We start from the raw sequence: 19,480 nt of genomic DNA on the forward strand, positions 1-19,480 counted from the left end.
TACTGAGCCTAGATCTTGTAAGCTAGAGTAATGGAATGGAACTCTAACTTAAATGACAGATACTCTCAAGGATTTTCTCCATCTGGCTTGATGGAATACCCCCCAGGTTTGAGCTCGTAGACTTGTTGCACTGACAACTACTACAATAGCATATTCAAAGATGGGTCTGAGATCATGTGTGAAGAATGAGGCACTGCTGGTATCATGATCTGATCATGCCTGAACAAAATGTACATATTGGCATAGTAGTCTTTAATTTCTTGGAATGGCAATAGAAATTGTGACATTAAAAAACAAATAATCCAACAAAACTGAATTTGAAAGTAGGTTAAGACAATAATAAGGTCAAAAAGGTTAATACAAAAGTTCTACAAAAACATTGTCATACATGAGAGACTGAGATGAAGAACTGAAGTAAAAGGCTGTGAAACAGTAAAAGGGAGTGATAGATACATTTGGAAACATTACAGAACACTAAGAAAAATACCTCTTCAATCGTAGTTCTTTTTACTGATTTGTCTTTCTTGTATCACAAATCTAAATGGAAGGGCACTCAGAGAGAGCAAACTTCCACCAAGACCAACAGTCCACTCCTGTCCAAAATTGCCCTATTGCAGTGTTAAAGAAAGTCAAACATTCCTGTGTCTGTTGCCCATACAACACCCCTCCACCCAGTTTCATGAAAAATGTCCAGGTAGTTTTTGTGAAATCCTGAGGACAGACAAATAAACGGTAATGAAAACATTACTACAAAAATAAATACATGTTCATATCATTCAGAACAATAAAAGGTTTGTAATATATGAACTGTAGACCACAGGTTAAATGCAAACTTAAGTAGCTTACACTGAGTGAGGAAAATATTTGTACTGTTGTGGCATGACAGTACACTAAACAGGTGCCACCAGAAGGTTTAACAAATCTTTTTATAATTTGACCAACCATATAACATAAGCTCTATTGTTCCCTTCCTGGATTTCCACTCTCTTCTGTGGTGATGAGAGGTAGAAAAGCAGGATCTTCCAGGGTCTGGCTCACACAGGTAGGCTTGGTGTCTGCTCTGATAGTGGCTTTGATGTCCTTTGGGTACATACCCTCTAGGACTCCATTCACCACCACATCTGGAAGACCTAAACATATCAATATAATAAAACATGTTATTAATGTAGCTAATTTCTGGCAGGAACCCAAAGTACTTTACAGAAGATGCATGACAAGTGAGGTGGGGATGGGTGGGTGTATGCGGAGGGTTTCTGAAAGTAGATCAGGTGGAGAGACTACAGCAGCATCCCACAGCGGAGTACTACTACTAATGAAATCAAATTAAAATACAGAACTTACATAAATCTATGATGAATAGAATACAATATATAAAGGAACCTATAACATATAAAGGAACTTAGAGACATTAAAACATATGATACATTCAGAGATGCCAATGTTCTTGGTAACTGCCAGTCACAATGAACTGCCTTCATCAACAGTCAGCTGCCAAAAAGGCATTAGACCAAGAAAAGGTCAAAAACAGTGTGGTTTTAAGAGTGGTCATTCTACCAAAACTGCTCTTTTATCTGTCACTGAAGCATCCCACAGGAATGGGTAGTGTTGTAGCTAAAACCTCTTTATCTGTTTCGGATTCATTTTCTTAATCAGAAGACCGGAGACTGGTGGTAGAAATCTGGAAGTTTGTATTTATTGTTTCACTAGAAGACAACAACAAAGAGAGGTTTTCCGGAAGAGCTCTGGTGAGAAATATGCAGCAAGCTGTTTTTAAAGGCCTCAGAAGCAATGTGGCCTATTCTGACTGGTTGTTTCATGTGGCCTGAGTTCCATGTTTGCCAAACCCAATCAGAATGGTCTTATTTAAATATTGCAAACGTTGCTATAAGTCCAGATGGCTTATATGGCTCTGTGACAGACAGAGAAAGTGCAAGACTTGCTTAAACTTAGAAGAGGGAGTTTCCCGAGGAAAAGGGACTTTCCTGGGCTCCTCAACTCGCAGGTGTTTCTTAGATCTGGCCCTTCTGTTCAGTTCCACAAAGACACTCCAGGCACCTTTTTCCATAGAAAATATCCTACAGTAGCAAAAGCCTCTGCTCAGTCATCAGCCCTAATTACACCAGACTTGTCAACAGCCTTTGACACAGTGAAACATGACGACATCCTCCCCTCTACACTGTCCAACCTGGGAATTTCAGGGAAAAGCACACAGTTCATTTTAATCATACCTCACTGGACGTTCATTTAGTGTGTCTTGGCAAGGACAAGTGTCAAAATGTCACCACCTCTCAACTGATGTTCCTCAGGGATTGGTATTTGGACCCCTCCTTTTCTATTTACACCACTTCCTTAGGTGAGATAATTTGTTCCAATGGGTTCTACAACACTAGGATACTCATCTGTAGCTGATGACTCCACAATATTGGCCAATCTGGCTATCCAACAAATTATCAACCACCAAACTTGGTTTATTGTCATAGATCCCAACCAAAGCTGCAAGAAACTTAGGTGTTATGTTTGATAAGCAACTTAATTTCTCCGAGCATGTGGCTTCCTTCCCTTGAGGTCTTGTCAGTTCACCTTTTGTTATATTCGGAAGATCAGACCCTATTTCACACAATATGCTACAAAACTCCTTGTGCAGGCTGTGGTTATTTCAAGATGAGACAACTGCAATGCCAGTAGTCCCTAAAGTTAGTCAGAATCATTATTTTGATTCAATGAGTTTGCTTATAGAGACCTGCTGAGTTTCAACGCAAGTTGGCAGTGGCAAGAGTCATGGAAGTGTCAAGAGTACTTAAAAAGGTCTTCTGGCTCTATTTAGGCCAGGGAAAGCTAAGGAAATTATATTAAAATCAGACTTTCAACATCCCATGGTATGATCCCATTTCTCCAATGTCCAAATCCTATATCCCCAGTGTCTAAATCTCCTTCAATTTTCAACACAACATGCGTCCCATTTCTTATCCCATTTTACATTATTTATATTTTATTTTCACAATGTTTTTCAAATGCTATTTTATTAGGTACAAATTTGTCCTGGCGTAGTGATTAACAAACCCTGTTACCAACCTAGAGACGTTGAATTTGAATCTTGCTTGCAGAGGCCTGCCAGGTTCAATGCAAGATAGCAGTTGCTAAAACCCAACATTTTGTAAGTGTCAATAGTACCTTAAAGGTCTTTTTGGCTCTATTTAAATCCCAAGGTGTAAATGGGGAAATCAGCTGACTCATTTCCTTACTGTCCTCCAAATCGTAAATCCCCAGTTTGCAGGTCCAAATCTTCAATTTCCAACATGGGGCACATTTTGCATATAGCATAGCGCAAATATCTAAACGGTCATTCTTTCAATATACAGTTAACACTTTGTCTAAAACATTCCATTGTATTTTGTGTTACACCAAACTTTGCTGGTGGGTTTGACATTCCACCCACTCCACAGAAGTACCGAAGATGTCTTGATTTCACCATTGTCTAATTTCCCCAAACTTTGGCATTTTGTAGATTCTGTTTTGTAGAAATAGACCTCCATGAGGCGCTATAACTAAACATTTGTTATTCTTCAGTGAAAAAAAATCTGATAAAGATCAAATTTGGTACAATGGCTCATAATGACATCTTAGAACTCTCAAAATATTACTTTCACAACATAACCACTGTATCTGCCAGCAGCCAATCAAATTTAAAAAGCTTGTAATTTCCACTGTGAGTGCGTAGGTATAATTACATCATGAAGAAAGACCGTACAAAACCTTGGCACAAACGGCCAAAAGGTGGTGCTGCAACAAAGATGTTTACAATGGTATGAGTGGGAGTCCCGATCAAGGATGCTCCATGATATGCCGGGGGTCCCCAGTTCAAATCTAAACATAGACTCCGTCTTCTGAATGACTGTTGCAAGATCACCCACACTGCTACATCATTGAGATTGTCATTGATTGTTGTTGCTTCATATGTTGTCTCATACTGTATGTATAGCCCCTTTACAAATGTAAAAATTGTTCATTTTTACAAATCTGTACAATTTCCCTTTCAAAGCTGGCAATGTTGGGTTTGAGTTGGGATCCTGAGATGTTTTCATGTGCTCACCATGTCACTATCTGCCACTAATATATTCTGATATTCTCACGTCACTTTTGTGGCTGAAGTAGCTGATATGGGTTTTCCTAAAGATGTTCAGAGTTTTTTTGTTGTTGTATTCAACAGATTCCAGATTCAACAGTTCAACAGATTCCATTTATACCCTCATACGGAAATGGAACATGGTTCTAATAAAATGCATGGTTTGAAATGGAACATGGGTCTTATAAAATGCATGGTTTGAAATGGAACATGGTTTAATAAAATGCCCGGTTTGGAATGCAACATTGGTCTAATAAAATGCATGGTTTGCATTATATTTGCCAACATCATGTATTATTCCACAGATTAACTGTTTTTTTTAGATAATGACAAAATAGGAGAGTTACTCCTGGGAATATGAGTACTGTGGTCACCTGGGTTGCCATATCACTCTGTTTGCAAAAACACCCCTAAAGGGTTGGCATCCTTTTTCTCATTTAGATTTGTCCAAATGATCTTCACCACAGAATTAACGTGTTCAAGAAGGGCACGGGGAGGGGGACCGCTTGCTCCACTGATGTCCCATTATTTCTCTCAGAATTGTTTAATGTGAAGCCATTCAACATCCCCCACAAGTGGTTTTGATCACTCCGAAACGTCTTTTATTGGTGAGCTGATTTTGAGAAATGAAACTTCAGGTTGTGGAGCAAACACATTGTTGCCTAGTTGCTATGCTAGCTAGCTAGCAAAATGAAACTTGTAAATAACCTTAAACGGTTGAAATTACAAAAAAAGGTAGAAACCCTCAAGGTGTCTCTGCAGCTTTTAACAAAAGTTCATATTAACATGAGTTCATATTACACAAACTAGCAACTACCAACAGTTAGAGATACCAAGTATAGTTCATAGCTAGGTTAACTGGCACAAGACCTTGGTTGGTTTTAATATACAAAGCCTGATTTTCAAACATTTTTTTTTTTAATTTTGTCTGCAAAACATTTCAAATCACCAGTATTTCAAATATTCAGATATCAGACTTGTTTATACTGAATTATACTTGATTTATACTGAAATTGAGTGTCAAACATTTAACTTCACGTAGTAGGACTACTTGTCTGTGTATAATGCGTACCAACATGTTTCCATTCCTGAGTTGAGACACGGCCCGTATATAACAACTGACAGTCTGAGGCATGTCTGCCCGTATATGCCTGTAAACAATTCATATCAGTGGATATACGATTTGAAATATCCCCTCAAACTGAGCCTTTTTGCCCAGTGTATTTTGAAAGTGTTTTACAACTACTGTGACACAGCAGACCCTAAAAAAGTGTCATATTATAAAGAATGCCAAAGCAGTGCATTGTATGCTCATGAAGTTTTGTACAACCTTCTTTGTTTCCTTAGAGAACAGTGTTGTGGTTTAGACCAGAGGGATCTCAGGAGGCTTACTTACCTGAGCATGGGTTCAGAAAGAAGGGATCTTTAGAGAATGTCACCACACGCTGTTGAGTCAGCTGGGAGCTATAGGAGAAAAGAGGATGGTTTCAGAGATAGTTCAATCCTGCACAGTAACGCTGTTTACTGAACAAATAAATAAATAAAAATAACTGAAGCAAAACCCATAAGACTGTTAGTAAAATGTAATGTTGGAATTGGTGGCATAGTATTGCAAGACTGGCTTATTAGAAAAATATGAAAATTCCCTGCCTTCGTGTTTGGTTGATGATCAGAATATATGATGATAAGAAAAATACAAATAAACAAATGGCACCTCCACCTCTGTGGCTTCTGAAAAATACAAGTTACTGACAAATATAGACAGTCCACTAAAATGCCCCCCCTCTTGTTTGCACCCTTTTCTGTGATTATTTCAGCTAAAACCGCTTAGTTCAAACCTTGTCGCATAGCTGTTGTAAAGGACACTTAAGCTATGTATTTTTCATTTGTCTGAACTTTAAGATATTAACGAAAAACTAAAATGAATTTACATTGGGTCTAAAAGGGGAACTAGATTAGCATGTCCTGAAGGAAATACCATTGCCTTTGGTACAAGTAAAGTAACATCTCTCGCTCTCCTTTTTACACATGCATTAGATATATTTTAACTTACTAAGCTATAACTTTATATTTGTTTTAAATTTCACTGATGCATTTTTAAAATCAAAGATCAAATATTGATGTCTTGATGTCAAAGCATGGCATACAGGTGTAGCAACAGTTACTAAGGAGGGTGGGACATTGCAAAAAGTAAAAATTTTACTTTGTGCTGAATTTTCCCTCACCAGAAAATAAAAGATCTGTCAAAATTTCAGTAGAATGCACTATTCTTCATAACCAAGGCTGGTAGGCTTTTAGCTAATGTTTTTGTCGTTAATGTCGTTATTTAATTGAACACAACACACAAATAGCAAAACTATGAGTAACAGTTACTGGGGTAACACATACTGTAACATTATAAGTTATCTACTAGCTTGACAGCTACTTAACAACACATGAATATCTGAGGTCATCAAACTCAATTAGGGGGTAGACCTGTTCATCTAAAGGCGTGACACTTGTGTTTGAGGAGATGGGACCTTAAACCTCATATTCCTATTTATTTGTGTGTGTGTATAGAATTACGCCACGTACTCAGTGCTGTCAGCTCTGTTCATCAAGTGGAAATGCCTGATTTGCAGGAAATCCAAAAGTTCTCTGGGAACAGCTTCATTTTGATCAATCAAGATCTCCTGGAGAAAAGAACATAATAAATCATGTTATTATGCCAAAGGCTGTAACCGTTAAACCAGTAATTACTGTAGTTTATCCACAAAATGTAACGGCCATCTAGTATCAATTGCATATGTTTGAAAACACTCCAAAAAAGGGTCCTGAGAGCAACCCTACCCAGATAACTAGATTAATAATAAATGCCCTCAGTTGGATTTAATAGTGTGATTACAGAGGCCGTTCAAAATGTACATTTATGAATCACATTGCATGGCATTTTACTAACTCAGGCCTAACATTTCTAACAAACACTTCTGAAGGTAAGCCTGTCAAAATAGCTTTTCTGTGTGATAATGATTTTACATCCCGCTATGAAGTACAAAGAATTGTAAGGCAAGGCAACCATTATACGGTGGCTTATGACATTGGAATTGCTAAAATGTTTTTGTATGTTTAAATGTAGCCAAAACAGGGTTGATTTTTGTTAATTATAGGTTTTAGATTACATTGTTCTTACACAAGTTGGAACCTTTACATCACAAGATATTAGCCAGTGAAGTGCTAGGTTTTTGCTTTGAACATCACTAGGTGGCGCCACTCCACAAATGAATCACAATAAGCTAGGTTAATGCACCCCCTTGAGGCCAACTTGACACCACATTTGTTTGATTTTTGGTGAAATAGTAAAATGTGTCAGTTGTAGTGCCTCTTATCAACAAAATTTCACAAGATATGGGGTGCATCCAAAGAATGTTGTAGTATAGTAGCAGCATGCTAGCTTTGTTTGAGCATTTACGTTACAATTACGTCACAAAAGTGCCTAGTGAAGCGCAACATTATTCACAAGGTGGTGCTGTCATGGACAGAAAGTTCCGGCCTGCCAAAAGTTCTGGATTACTCAACAAAGCATCTTGGTGACATTCCTATGATGTTTGCAATGAGCTTGTGGTTGTCATATGCGAGTCGCAAGAAGCTGTCATTTCCTCAGGAACGCCTCAGGAACACATGAGCAGACAGCGACAGAGACAACATTCAATTCCAATTTGCATTACATTTCTTATTATATTCTTCATTATCTATCTAATCGAAAAAAGTGGTTCTTAAGGGTTGTTGTGAACAGAAAGCCAAATTGTTATTACTTCTGGAATATCCAGAGAAGAGATGGTTAAAGCCTTTGAACATTGTTTAGCACTACTTCAATCACTTTTCATACAGCCGCGGAAAAAATTAAGAGACCACTTCAAAATTATCAGTTTATCTGGTTTTACTATTTATTGGTATGTGTTAAAGTAAAATGTAGATTTTAGTTTTATTCTATAACCTACTGGCAACATTCCTACCAAATTTCAAATAAAAATATTGTCATTTAGATCATTTATTTGCAGAAAAATGACAATTGGTCAAAATAGCAAAAATGATGCAGTGTCTTCAGATCTCGAATAATGCAAAGAAAACAAGCTCATATTCATTTTTAAACTACACAATACTAATGCTTACACTTAGGAAGAGTTCAGAAATCAATATTTGGTGGAATAACCTTGATTTAAAATCACAACTTTCATGTGTCTTGGCATGCTCTCCACCAGTCTTTCACATTGCCGTTGGGTGACTTTATGCTACTCCTGGCGCAAGAATTCAAGCAGCTCGGCTTCTTTTCATGGCTTGTGACCATCCATCTTCCTCTTGATCACATTTCAGAGGTTTTTTATGGGATTCAGGTCTCGAAATTGGGCTGGCCATGACAGGGTCCTGATCTGGTGATACTCCATCCACACCTTTACTGGCCTGGCTGTGTGGCATGGAGCATTGCCCTGCTGGAAAAAACATTTCTCAGAGTTGGGGAACATTGTCAGAGCTAAAGGAAGCAAGTTTTTCTTCCGGGACAACGTTGTACTTTGCCTGGCTGAGGTTTGTAAAAGACCATAAGGATTGAAAAAAGCGGACTGGAGGGTCTTCTAGTTCGTCTTCTCTGATGAGTCCAATTTTCAGCTTTGCCCAACACATGGTCGTCTGATGGTTAGACGGAGACCTGGAGAGGCCTACAAGCCAGAGAGTCTTGCACCTACTGTGAAATCGGACTCATCAGAGAAGACGAACTTAGAAGAACCTCCAGTCCGCTTTTTCAATCCTTATGGTCTTTTACAAACCTCAGCCAGGCAAAGTACAACGTTGTCCCGGAAGAAAAACTTGCTTCCTTTTGCTCTGACAATGTTCCCCAACTCTGAGAAGTGTTTTTTCCAGCAGGGCAATGCTCCATGCCACACAGCCAGGCCAGTAAAGGTGTGGATGGAGTACCACCAGATCAGGACCCTGTCATGGCCAGCCCAATTTCGAGACCTGAATCCCATAAAAAACCTCTGAAATGTGATCAAGAGGAAGATGGATGGTCACAAGCCATGAAAAGAAGCCGAGCTGCTTGAATTCTTGCGCCAGGAGTAGCATAAAGTCACCCAACGGCAATGTGAAAGACTGGTGGAGAGCATGCCAAGACACATGAAAGCTGTGATTTTAAATCAAGGTTATTCCACCAAATATTGATTTCTGAACTCTTCCTAAGTGTAAGCATTAGTATTGTGTAGTTTAAAAATGAATATGAGCTTGTTTTCTTTGCATTATTCGAGATCTGAAGACACTGCATCATTTTTGCTATTTTGACCAATTGTCATTTTTCTGCAAATAAATGATCTAAATGACAATATTTTTATTTGAAATTTGGTAGGAATGTTGCCAGTAGGTTATAGAATAAAACTAAAATGTACATTTTACTTTAACACATACCAATAAATAGTAAAACCAGATAAACTGATAATTTTGAAGTGGTCTCTTAATTTTTTCCGCGGCTGTATGTATTTGAGAAGGCACGTAGCAATTGAGTAAGCAGTAGCACCTAGCTATGAAGATTCTATATAATTCTTGTGAAAAAGCAAAACAGCTGATCGGAACGTCTCTGTTGCGCCATCCGTTGTGTCATCCGGAACTTTGGCAGACCGGAACTTTCTGTCCATGAGAGTGTCACTCCACAAATAAGTCATACTGAGTTAGGGTCATGCGCCTCCTAGAGGCCAACTAGCCAACGTTCCCTGAGATATGAACAAAAAATGCAGTTTAGGCATGAAGGTAGATCAACTCCTGTCTTAAAAGAAAACAGGGTCTTGTTAAACAGTTATTTTGGAGAGCCAATTGGAGCAAGTATGTAAGAAGAGCATTCTAGAGCATTCTAGAGCATTGGGCAAATAGAGTGAGAGACATCATGAATGTGATATAGCGTAACAATGATCTACTGGCTTCATATTCTCATTCTTCTGTTTTCGATGGATATTTTTTCAGTATAATTTGATTGACGCTGTGGCTGCTAAGCTGCAAGAAGAAATTAAGAGCGAAGTAGCAGATAGACAATTTCCCATCAGTGCAGATATTTCCTGCAATGCACAACTTCCCATTTTTTTGAGAAATAGTTATGTATTGGTGATGATTTTTGTATGTGCCTTTGCAGCAGGGTTTGCTCAGTCAGTATTCATCATTTCAGGTGCAGAAATGTTTAGTTAGTTAGTTACCGCATTTTCCACGTCTTTCCCTGACCATTTGACAATTATCAGTAGGAAATGCTTGAAATGAGTAGTATAATAATACCTTAAATCTGTTGATGGTTAGTCCTATACATTTTTATTCAAACCTTTCTTTAATTAACCTTTGTCCGGTTCACAATTGTATGCTTCATGCTGTTCCATGCTGGGTGAATAGTGCTGTATTATGGCATTTCAATAAGTTGGTATCGATCCAGTGGTTGTCCTATAGGCGAGAGCGAGGGACCAGCTATGATGACCAAACATGCCGCCACATTTCTCACAACTTATGTGGTGTAGATAGAAAATATGAGAGATCCAAGTACTGATCCCTGGGGTACACCAGCGAAGAGGTGATGAGATTTTGATACTTGTTCCTGCCAAGAAACACTGAATGAATATCCACGAGGTACGATTCAAACCAATTGTTTGCTTTCCCAAAAATTCCCAGATTGGACAACGTAGAGAGGATGATGTCATGGTTCACTGTATCACAGGCTGTTGACAAGTCTAGCCAAATCAGAACTGATGACTGAACCTGCCAGTCTGGAAACAAATAGAACAGTGCCACACATCAGGTGTGCCACTGGCAGGCATTCCTTATATTAAGTCATATCACACTCTGAGGAATGGCACTGACAATCCCATTATTAGACATACAGCTAGAATCTGGTCCGAAACCCAAACTCATATGAAGAGTGTTATTGTACTTCATAGGAATAGTCCTCTCCATGCCAACCCTGGCTTACCAAGTGCACTTAGAGATGCCATCACTAAGAAGTGGCACGATCAGGGAATTCAAAAATTTGGGGACCTTTACGAGAACGATTCACTTATGACCTTTGAACAGTTAAGTAGAACCTTCCAACCCCAGCTGCTAATTTTTTCAAGTATCTACAGGTCGGACACTTTATAAGTACACTTGGGAACAGCACCCCCTCCAGGCCTCTCCCGATTGATGATATCCTTAAAGATGTCACACACCCCAGGGGAATTCTGTCTGATACATTTAACAGAATTTCGGCCCTGTCAGACATTGCTCCCCTAAATGCCAGGACCAAATGGGAGCGAGACCTGAACTGTACTTTTGAATTAAATGATTGGGAATCAATATGTGAGAAGGCTCTATCCTTCTCATACAATAGTCGCCATAGAATACTGCAGTTTAACGTCCTACATAGAATCTACTTTACACCAGAAAGACTCCATAAGATGAATGACTCACTCTCAGATCTTTGTCCTAGATGTAACATAGAAACAGGGACTCTTATTCACATGCTCTGGGACTGATCAAATAAAACCTTACTGGGGCTTTACAGTGCCTTGCATAAGTATTCACCCCCTTGGATGTTTTACCCTTTTATTGCTTTTATAAATCAGTCATGGTCAATATAAGTTGGCTTTTTGGACAAAAAAAAATCACAAAAAATCCCTCTTTAATGTCAAATTGAAAACAGATTTCTAGACAGTTATGTACATTACATAAAAATATGTAATGAAAATAAGTGATTGCATAAGTATTCACCCCCTTTATATAGACTGACCTAATTCAACAGAGGTCCAGCCAATTGGTGCTAGAAGTCTCACAATTAGTGAAATGGGGATCAGTGTGCAATGAATGTGTCTCAAGTGATTGTAGTATAACGACACCTGTGTCTGGAAGGTCCATTCACTGGTCAGTATTCAGTAATCAGTATTCCTGGCTATTGTTAAACCATTAAGACCCAAGATCACTCTAAGCAACTCAGAGACAAGGTTGTTGAAAAGTATAAGTCAGGGGAAGGATACAAAAAAATGTCCAAGGCACTAAACATCCCCTGAAATTCTGTTAAATCCATCATCAAGAAATAGATGGATTGTGGCACATGTGTAAATCTGCCTAGATCAGGCCGTCCTCACAAACTGAGTGACCGTGCAAGAAGGAGACTAGTAAGAGAGGCCACCAATAGACCTATGACTACTCTGAAGAAGTTTCAAGCTTCAGCATCTGGTATGGGAGAGACTCTGCATACAACCACTGTTGCCATGGTGGCACTGTTTTCACTTTGACATTAAAGAGAGCTATTTTGTGATTTTTTTTGTCCAAAAAGCCAACTTATAATGACCATGACTGATTTATAAAAGCCATAAAATGGTAAAACATCCAAGGGGGTGAATACTTATGCAAGGTACTGTATATGGGAGGCTCTTAAGGAGATTACAGGGTTTGAGATCCCTTGCTCACCGAAGTTAGCCCTGTTAGGCGATATATCAGACATTCCTCTGGACAAAAGATCCAAAGTGCGCTTTACCAAACTGGCCATGATAGCTGGCAATAAATGTATTGTTTTGCTCTGGAAAAGTGTAGACCCTCCGTCATTCTCCATGTGGCTAAAAGAAATTTCCTCATACATGGTGTCAGAAAAAAATTATGTTTAACCTTAAAAGGAAGCCACATCTCTTTGATAAATGTTGGTCTGGTTTTAAGAACTATGTAGATAATATGCCACAACCGGATGTGGGTTGACCATTTTATGCAGATGTACTGATGTAATTGGTTGTCTTGCCATATGCATCTTTACTGCTTATATGTGAATTTACATTTTTTTTTCCTGACACTGTTGCCTTTATTGTGTGTAATTACAAATTAAAAATAGTTACTTTCTCACAGACCCGCACACATACATACATACACACTACTTCAAATTGGTGCAAAATTCAGCAGAAACCCAGTATGAGTATGTCTCAGATTAAGCAGAAACCCAGTATGTGTGTTTCTCAGATTAAACAGAAACCCAGTATGTGTGTGTCTCAGATTAAACAGGAAACCCAGTATGTGTGTGTCTCAGATTAAACAGAAACTCAGTATGAGTGTGTCTCAGATTAAACAGAACCCCAGTATGAGTGTGTCTCAGATTAAACAGTGTGTCTCAGATAAAACAGAAACCCAGTATGAGTGTGTCTCAGATTAAACAGTGTGTCTCAGATAAAACAGAAACCCAGTATGAGTGTGTCTCAGATTAAACCTGAAACCCAGTATGAGTGTGTCTCAGATTAAACCTGAAACTCTGGCTCTAATGCTCAATATCGGTGATGAAACCTTCTTTCTAGCAACGCATTGACAACATTATCTCTATGTAAAATGTCTGTAAAGTTCTGAAAATGTCCTTTATAAATTTATAAGATAAAAGAAATATAATTGTTTCATCTGAATTGATGCGTAACATGTTGAACACTGTTTTAACACACACACACACACAACAATTTGGTGCAAAGTTTAACCGGAACACATTTTGAGTTTGTGAGTGTGTCTCAGATTAACCAATGAAACATACATTCAGTTTAAACGCTCAATATTAATGATGCAAGCTACTTTTTCTGTAATGCCCTACAGTTGTCAGTACATTATGTACAAATTCCTACATCATTTCCTCTAAATTGTCTCTTGGTTTTTATAAGATTAAATTAATCAAATTAAAATCTTATTATTAGGTTTCCTCCGGTAGGAGGTAACCTATTGTTATTGTAGGCTTTCTTATTATTAGGTTTCCTCCGGTAGGAGGTAACCTATTGTTATTGTAGGCTTTCGTCCGTTAGTACCATGGGAGTCAATGGCAGCCCCTAGAACCATATGGTAACTTTTTGTGAAATTTGGCACACTCATTAAGGACAGTCCCTTCTTCATTCACACCAAGTTTCATGGCTGTCATTACACCACTCTAGCGCCACCAACAGGTCAAAGTTGGACTTTTGTAACACACGCAACTTTTGAACCGTATGACCGATTTTCAAAAATGAGGTACCATTGGACCCCTGGATCAAGACGAATTTAACCCACCCCATGGCGTCAATTTCCGGTTATATAGATTTTCCGCTATTTCCGGTTCAGGAAGTGAAGTCAAATGTCAGCAAATATTTGAGTGATATTGACGTTATAGAGTGTGTTTAATTCGTCTTGATCCAGGGAATCTTATGGTACCTCATTTTTGAAAATCAGTCATACGGTTCAAAAGTTGCATGTGTAAACACAAGTCCAACTGTGACCCGTTGGTGGCGCTAGAGTGGTCTAATGAGAGGCATGAAACTTGCTGTGAATAAAGAAGGGACTGTCCTTAATGAGTGTGCCAAATTTCACAGCTTTCTAGCACAGTATTGCATTTGAAATTTAATATCCCATTGGTAAGTCTGCAGCATGAATTTTTCTTTACGGTGACAAATTGTCACAAAACTACATTTTTCCCTGGTTTGCAATGTTTGGAGGAGGAAACCGCCATCGCTGCTTGCAGCTATATTTGAACTTGTTTCAGATGATGTATGGTTCACTTGGTAGCTGCATTGACAGGAAACATACAATATTTTGTATGTATACTCAATTGTGTGCTTAGTGTCGTACGGTTTTGGTACTCATTGTTTGTGCATGCATGCACTCACACACACACATACCAGGCAACAAGAACGTGTTCCCGGTACAAAACAAAAACAAAAAAAACACTGGTTAAAATCTTTCTACACTGTTAAAGTGGGACATCAACATCACATCATCAAGCGTTCACACGCATACCAGAGCCACGGCCATCTGTCTGACACGTCGTCAATTTTAACAGGCAATCAATCATTATTGTCAGAACGTGGGGGGAAATCACTACTGATGTGCTAGCACCCATGGGTTTTAGCATCCTTGCTAGCACACATGCCTCCAATGCCCAATGTTGAGAGTTTGAGTAAGAGATAAGATAAGATAAACTTCTATAAATCCTGTGAGGGAAATCCAGGTGTTACAGCCCAGGACTGTGCTTGTCTACACAAGGCAGTTTACGCAGGGCAGGTAGGCAGGTGTATGGAACACCTGTAGTATGTTTAGCCTTGGAAGAGAAGTGTCCTGAAATCTTTCTGGCCTGTGTAGTAATCCACTTTTTAAAAATGTACACCTGACACCTTTTTGGGCCACTTTAGATTGTCAAACATATATAAAACAAGATGTTTGGAAATCTAGCTGGTATTCAGGTAGGTATAATCCGGTATCTTCCTCTGAAAGTAGTGTTTTTGAGTGTTTCCCACATCAGCCATACCTGAATGTAACTCTCCAGCTCCTGCCTCCTCTGGTCCAAGGGCTTGGTTCTGAGATGAGGATTCCTTTTGCTTGGAAACTCAGGAAGCATCAGAATTTTCTTGAGCTGATAGAGAGAACATAAGGCCAACACTGAGCTGGGGAAATCTATAGCCTTCTGCAAATGCAGATCCACTGTTTTGTAGAATTCCAGCTTGTGTTCTTCAGAATGTCAGCTAACTTTTGATAGTACAACAAAGTCACATTTGCTGTTTTCGCTCCATACTGAAAGTTTTACAGGTCTGTTTTGTCATATTAAACCCAAAACAATCAATGTATCTATCTAATTTGCCACACATAAAAAGAAACAGGGTGTTTGACGACTTTGTGCTGCATCATGCTAAAACAAGGTACTCTATCTGACTCCGTTGGAACTCGTTGGATGGTGAGCTGGCATGTTAATTACCTGCAAGCAAGAGGTATAGCACCAGCAATGGGACTGGTCCTAACAACCATTTAAAACCACTGACAGCTGTTTGGGCGGTAAGTTATGAAGACAAAACATGTTAGTTGTATCTGCAGTTTAACATACTTAAGTGTGGCACCCAACCTCTGTATAACACATCAGAGGGTATTACCAGGGCATTACCACCTTGGTGTGCATTTGTTTTCTACCCCAATGCTGTGTTAATTGTCCCTTCCATCTTATGTTTGGTTGAAGAGGCTACCTTACCTTCCTGTGGAGGTTCTGGAAATCACTGTGGCGCCTGAGGACATCATGTTTCCTTCCATTAAAGAAAACTTCAACTCTGTAGAGCTTCAAAATGGGAAAACAATAAGCACCTCTAGAATATTTAATTTAAAGTTCACATTAAATTCACATGTAAAGTCCATATTTAAGTTCAATTCTGCTTATCGAAATTATCTGAAAGGGCAAATCTGTGCAAATTGATTTGTATCATGTGAGCAGAGTATTGTATTGATTTTTATACCTCAAGAAAGATTCACGGAATCAAACACCCCATTTACTAGCCTGGTGACACCAGCATACGTATTTCCGCCTGATATGATTTCAAGCTCATACGTAGTCTGGCCCAGCCCCGCCTAACATCGTTTCCAGGCTTCACCCTACAACCGCACCAATCAGCGAACAGTTCAGAGCTGTGACGCAAAACTCGCCTTGCCGAGGTGCATGTAGTCCAGCGGAATTTTTAGTTTACCAGCATTGTCTCAACTCTCGAGAACATCAGAAAATTAAAAGGAGAACAAGAGGATTGTCTTGTAAGTTTTATGATTGGAAGGGACGTCGTAGCTCTTCTCCCAACTGGCTTTGGGAAGAGTTTAATCTACCAGATGGCCCCGTTAGTAATGGAGAGACCGAATGCTTACCAAACGTTGCTGATTGGTTAAGGGAACTCCAATGATTTTAAACCTCAAGCGAAGCACCCACCCATCTCGGAAACGAAAATGCATGGGGTTTTGCCAGACTGACTGACGGAAAGGAATGGTGTCACAGGCTGGTAATGGCCAGGCTACCCATTTACACCTAGCATTAAATATGCATTTTGGGTGATCAGATTGGATAGTGCTTGACCACATGAGGATAAAGGTGTGAATGCACCGGATGGTGATGCGATCAGCCAAACCACCTCCATCTTTTTTATATGTTGCTTTTTCGGACTGGCGCAAACTAAGGGAGGATGTGAGCTGGGCACAGCAATCAGATTTAATTGTGGACACTAGAAACTCATGAACTCTTGTGAACTTTTCTATTGCCTAGATATGCACAACAAGACCTTTCACACCGATGATTTTATCAACTGCAATTCCACAACATCCACAGATGATTATGTTTTGTAAAGTCATTTAGTTCTGTAAAGTCCATGCAGGCTTTCTTGTTTACTGTTGTTTGACCTATTCTGTCTCTAAATGTGGTCATTTATGAAGACCTTTGGTGGTCAACAGTTTACCTGCATGCCATTCACCTTGGATCAGGTAACTTGGTCACTTCATGTTTCCAAAATAATTTGGTGGTAGGCCGACACACATTGGTATATTTCAATATGATCTGCCTCAAAATGAAGGCTGTTTAAACATAAAAAACGAAATCCACAGTGCCTGGACCATTTTTCTCCTTGATTCTTTCTCGTGACTCCAGAGCACCTGGGGTTATTTTTCACACCAGATTTTCTCCTGAACATAAGCTAACTTAATACTGTGCAATGCCTTAAGATAATGGGAATTGTTAATGGTGCTATATTAATAAGCAAACTTGCATGAGAATTCAGCTAGTGAGCATATAGCAAACAACATTTCCTAGCAAACACCAGCAATCAACTAATCACAAGAGGAATGCATAAGGTGAGTTTAAACTGTGTTGGTAAAATGTTTGGTGAACACTGCTGATGAAAGGCTAAGCTTGACATATACAGTCAAGCCAGAAAGTCCGCACACCCCTTTCACCTTCTCCACGTTTTATAACGTTACACACTACAATAGATTGAGTTAATTTCTACACAGAATAGCCAATAATGACGACGTGAATACAGGACGAAATATTCAGGTTGTGTTACATCATACGTAACGTTATGTCATTTGTTTAGTTGATCAGAGTCTAATTTAGTGGTTCTGGTCATCAGGGTTTCAGGAAGGAGAGGACCAAAATGCACAACACAGAAGGCAGGTGATTTAAATGAAACAACACTTCACTCATAACAGAACTGAAACCAGCTAAATTCAACAAATAAGAACTTGACCACAAGCAGGCAAGGAAAAGCAAATACGAGGAACAGCACAACAAAGCAGCACAACAAAGTCTCTGGGAAATAAAGTTACGCTCCGACAAAGACACATGACAAACACAGGACTTCAATAAATCATTCATTCCTGAAGTGAAAGACAGAAAAAACACATGAATGTCTTCAGAAACTCTTTGGCCCTATTTGACGGTGAAAAACGGATGCCCTTTTCCAACCATCAACTAATTCATAGAAGTATTATGATATTATGGTAGTGGCTCTGCCACTAGCTGCAGCAAAGGGGGAGAACAGTGACCCTACTTGACTGATCAAATCCCCTACTCTGTAGTAGTGGCAGTCCTTCACACTTTAGATACAGTACATACACAAAACACATTGAAAGGTCATATAATGATGGGTAAATATGGTCATCACCTTTAGTCTATTCCCTGAGACAATAAAGACTGAAGTATTGGTCATTTCAATACTGTCAGGGCTTAAAAGGAGCATAATTTACTTGTTTAAATCCCCCCCTTACTGCTGCTTTAATTGGGGAAAGGTCCAAATGTTGCTTGAACATATGTGAAAGATATTGAAAAACGATACTTCCTAGGTTTTAATAACAATAATGAGATAGGTCTACTTCAAAATTAAGTAATAATGTTTTAAAAGTTATTTTTCCTTTTATTTTTGATCTTCCATTAAACATGCATTGTTTAATTAATCTACCCCTCCTAAATTTGAATTGAATTGCACATGATGTATTGAAAATGGAATGGCTCACACGCGCAGTTTTTACAGAATAGGGACCCAACAGTTAATGATAGGAAGGACAAAACCAAAGAGAACTTACCAAATAGCCTAGCACTGGCTGCTTGTTGGGGAAAAGTATTGCAGAGCAACGTAGTAAAATTCCATTATTTAAGAATGGAACTCTACTTTGCCACTGATTACAAGCTGTATGTCACTCATGAGTAATTAACAGCCTATCATTCTTAGTAGCAACAATGTGATCTATTCTCTCAAGTAGGCGAGTCTTCGTTCGCTAACAGTGAGCACCTTATTTACATTTTAAAGTTGACAACATACTTACTTTTCTTACTTTTCCGGACATGTCCATTTCTCTCTTCAATGATGGAATACACACCTCAATCTTCGGATAAAGGTTTTCCCATTCCCACATAGCAATTCTAAGCAAAACATTTAACTTCGTCACGCGTAGTCTATGTTGTCCCACTCTGTGTGTGGACCTTTCGAAATCTCAGCATTTCCTCGTTAACGTCAGGCGAATCCAGAGCGAGAGAGAGAGAGAGAGAGAGAGAGAGAGAGAGAGAGAGAGAGATCTTCTCGAGCACTGTAACCTCTCTCTCTCTTCAGG

General features: G+C 39.0%; 1 protein-coding gene across 1 annotated transcript; it reads right to left on the minus strand.

The window, feature by feature from the left end:
* Window positions 1-957: 957 nt before the first annotated feature.
* On the minus strand, window positions 958-19,285 carry snx22 (sorting nexin 22; the record flags this gene model as incomplete). The annotated part of the gene is made up of 6 exons (XM_080841807.1): window positions 958-1,130; window positions 5,520-5,587; window positions 6,698-6,795; window positions 15,387-15,491; window positions 16,098-16,181; window positions 19,196-19,285. 6 exons carry the CDS (start codon window positions 19,283-19,285, stop codon window positions 958-960), a joined length of 618 nt encoding a protein of 205 aa, XP_080697933.1.
* Between the last annotated feature and the right edge of the window lie 195 nt (window positions 19,286-19,480).

Source organism: Sprattus sprattus (genome assembly GCF_963457725.1).
Source record: "Sprattus sprattus genome assembly, chromosome: 7".
NCBI lineage: Eukaryota > Metazoa > Chordata > Actinopteri > Clupeiformes > Clupeidae > Sprattus > Sprattus sprattus.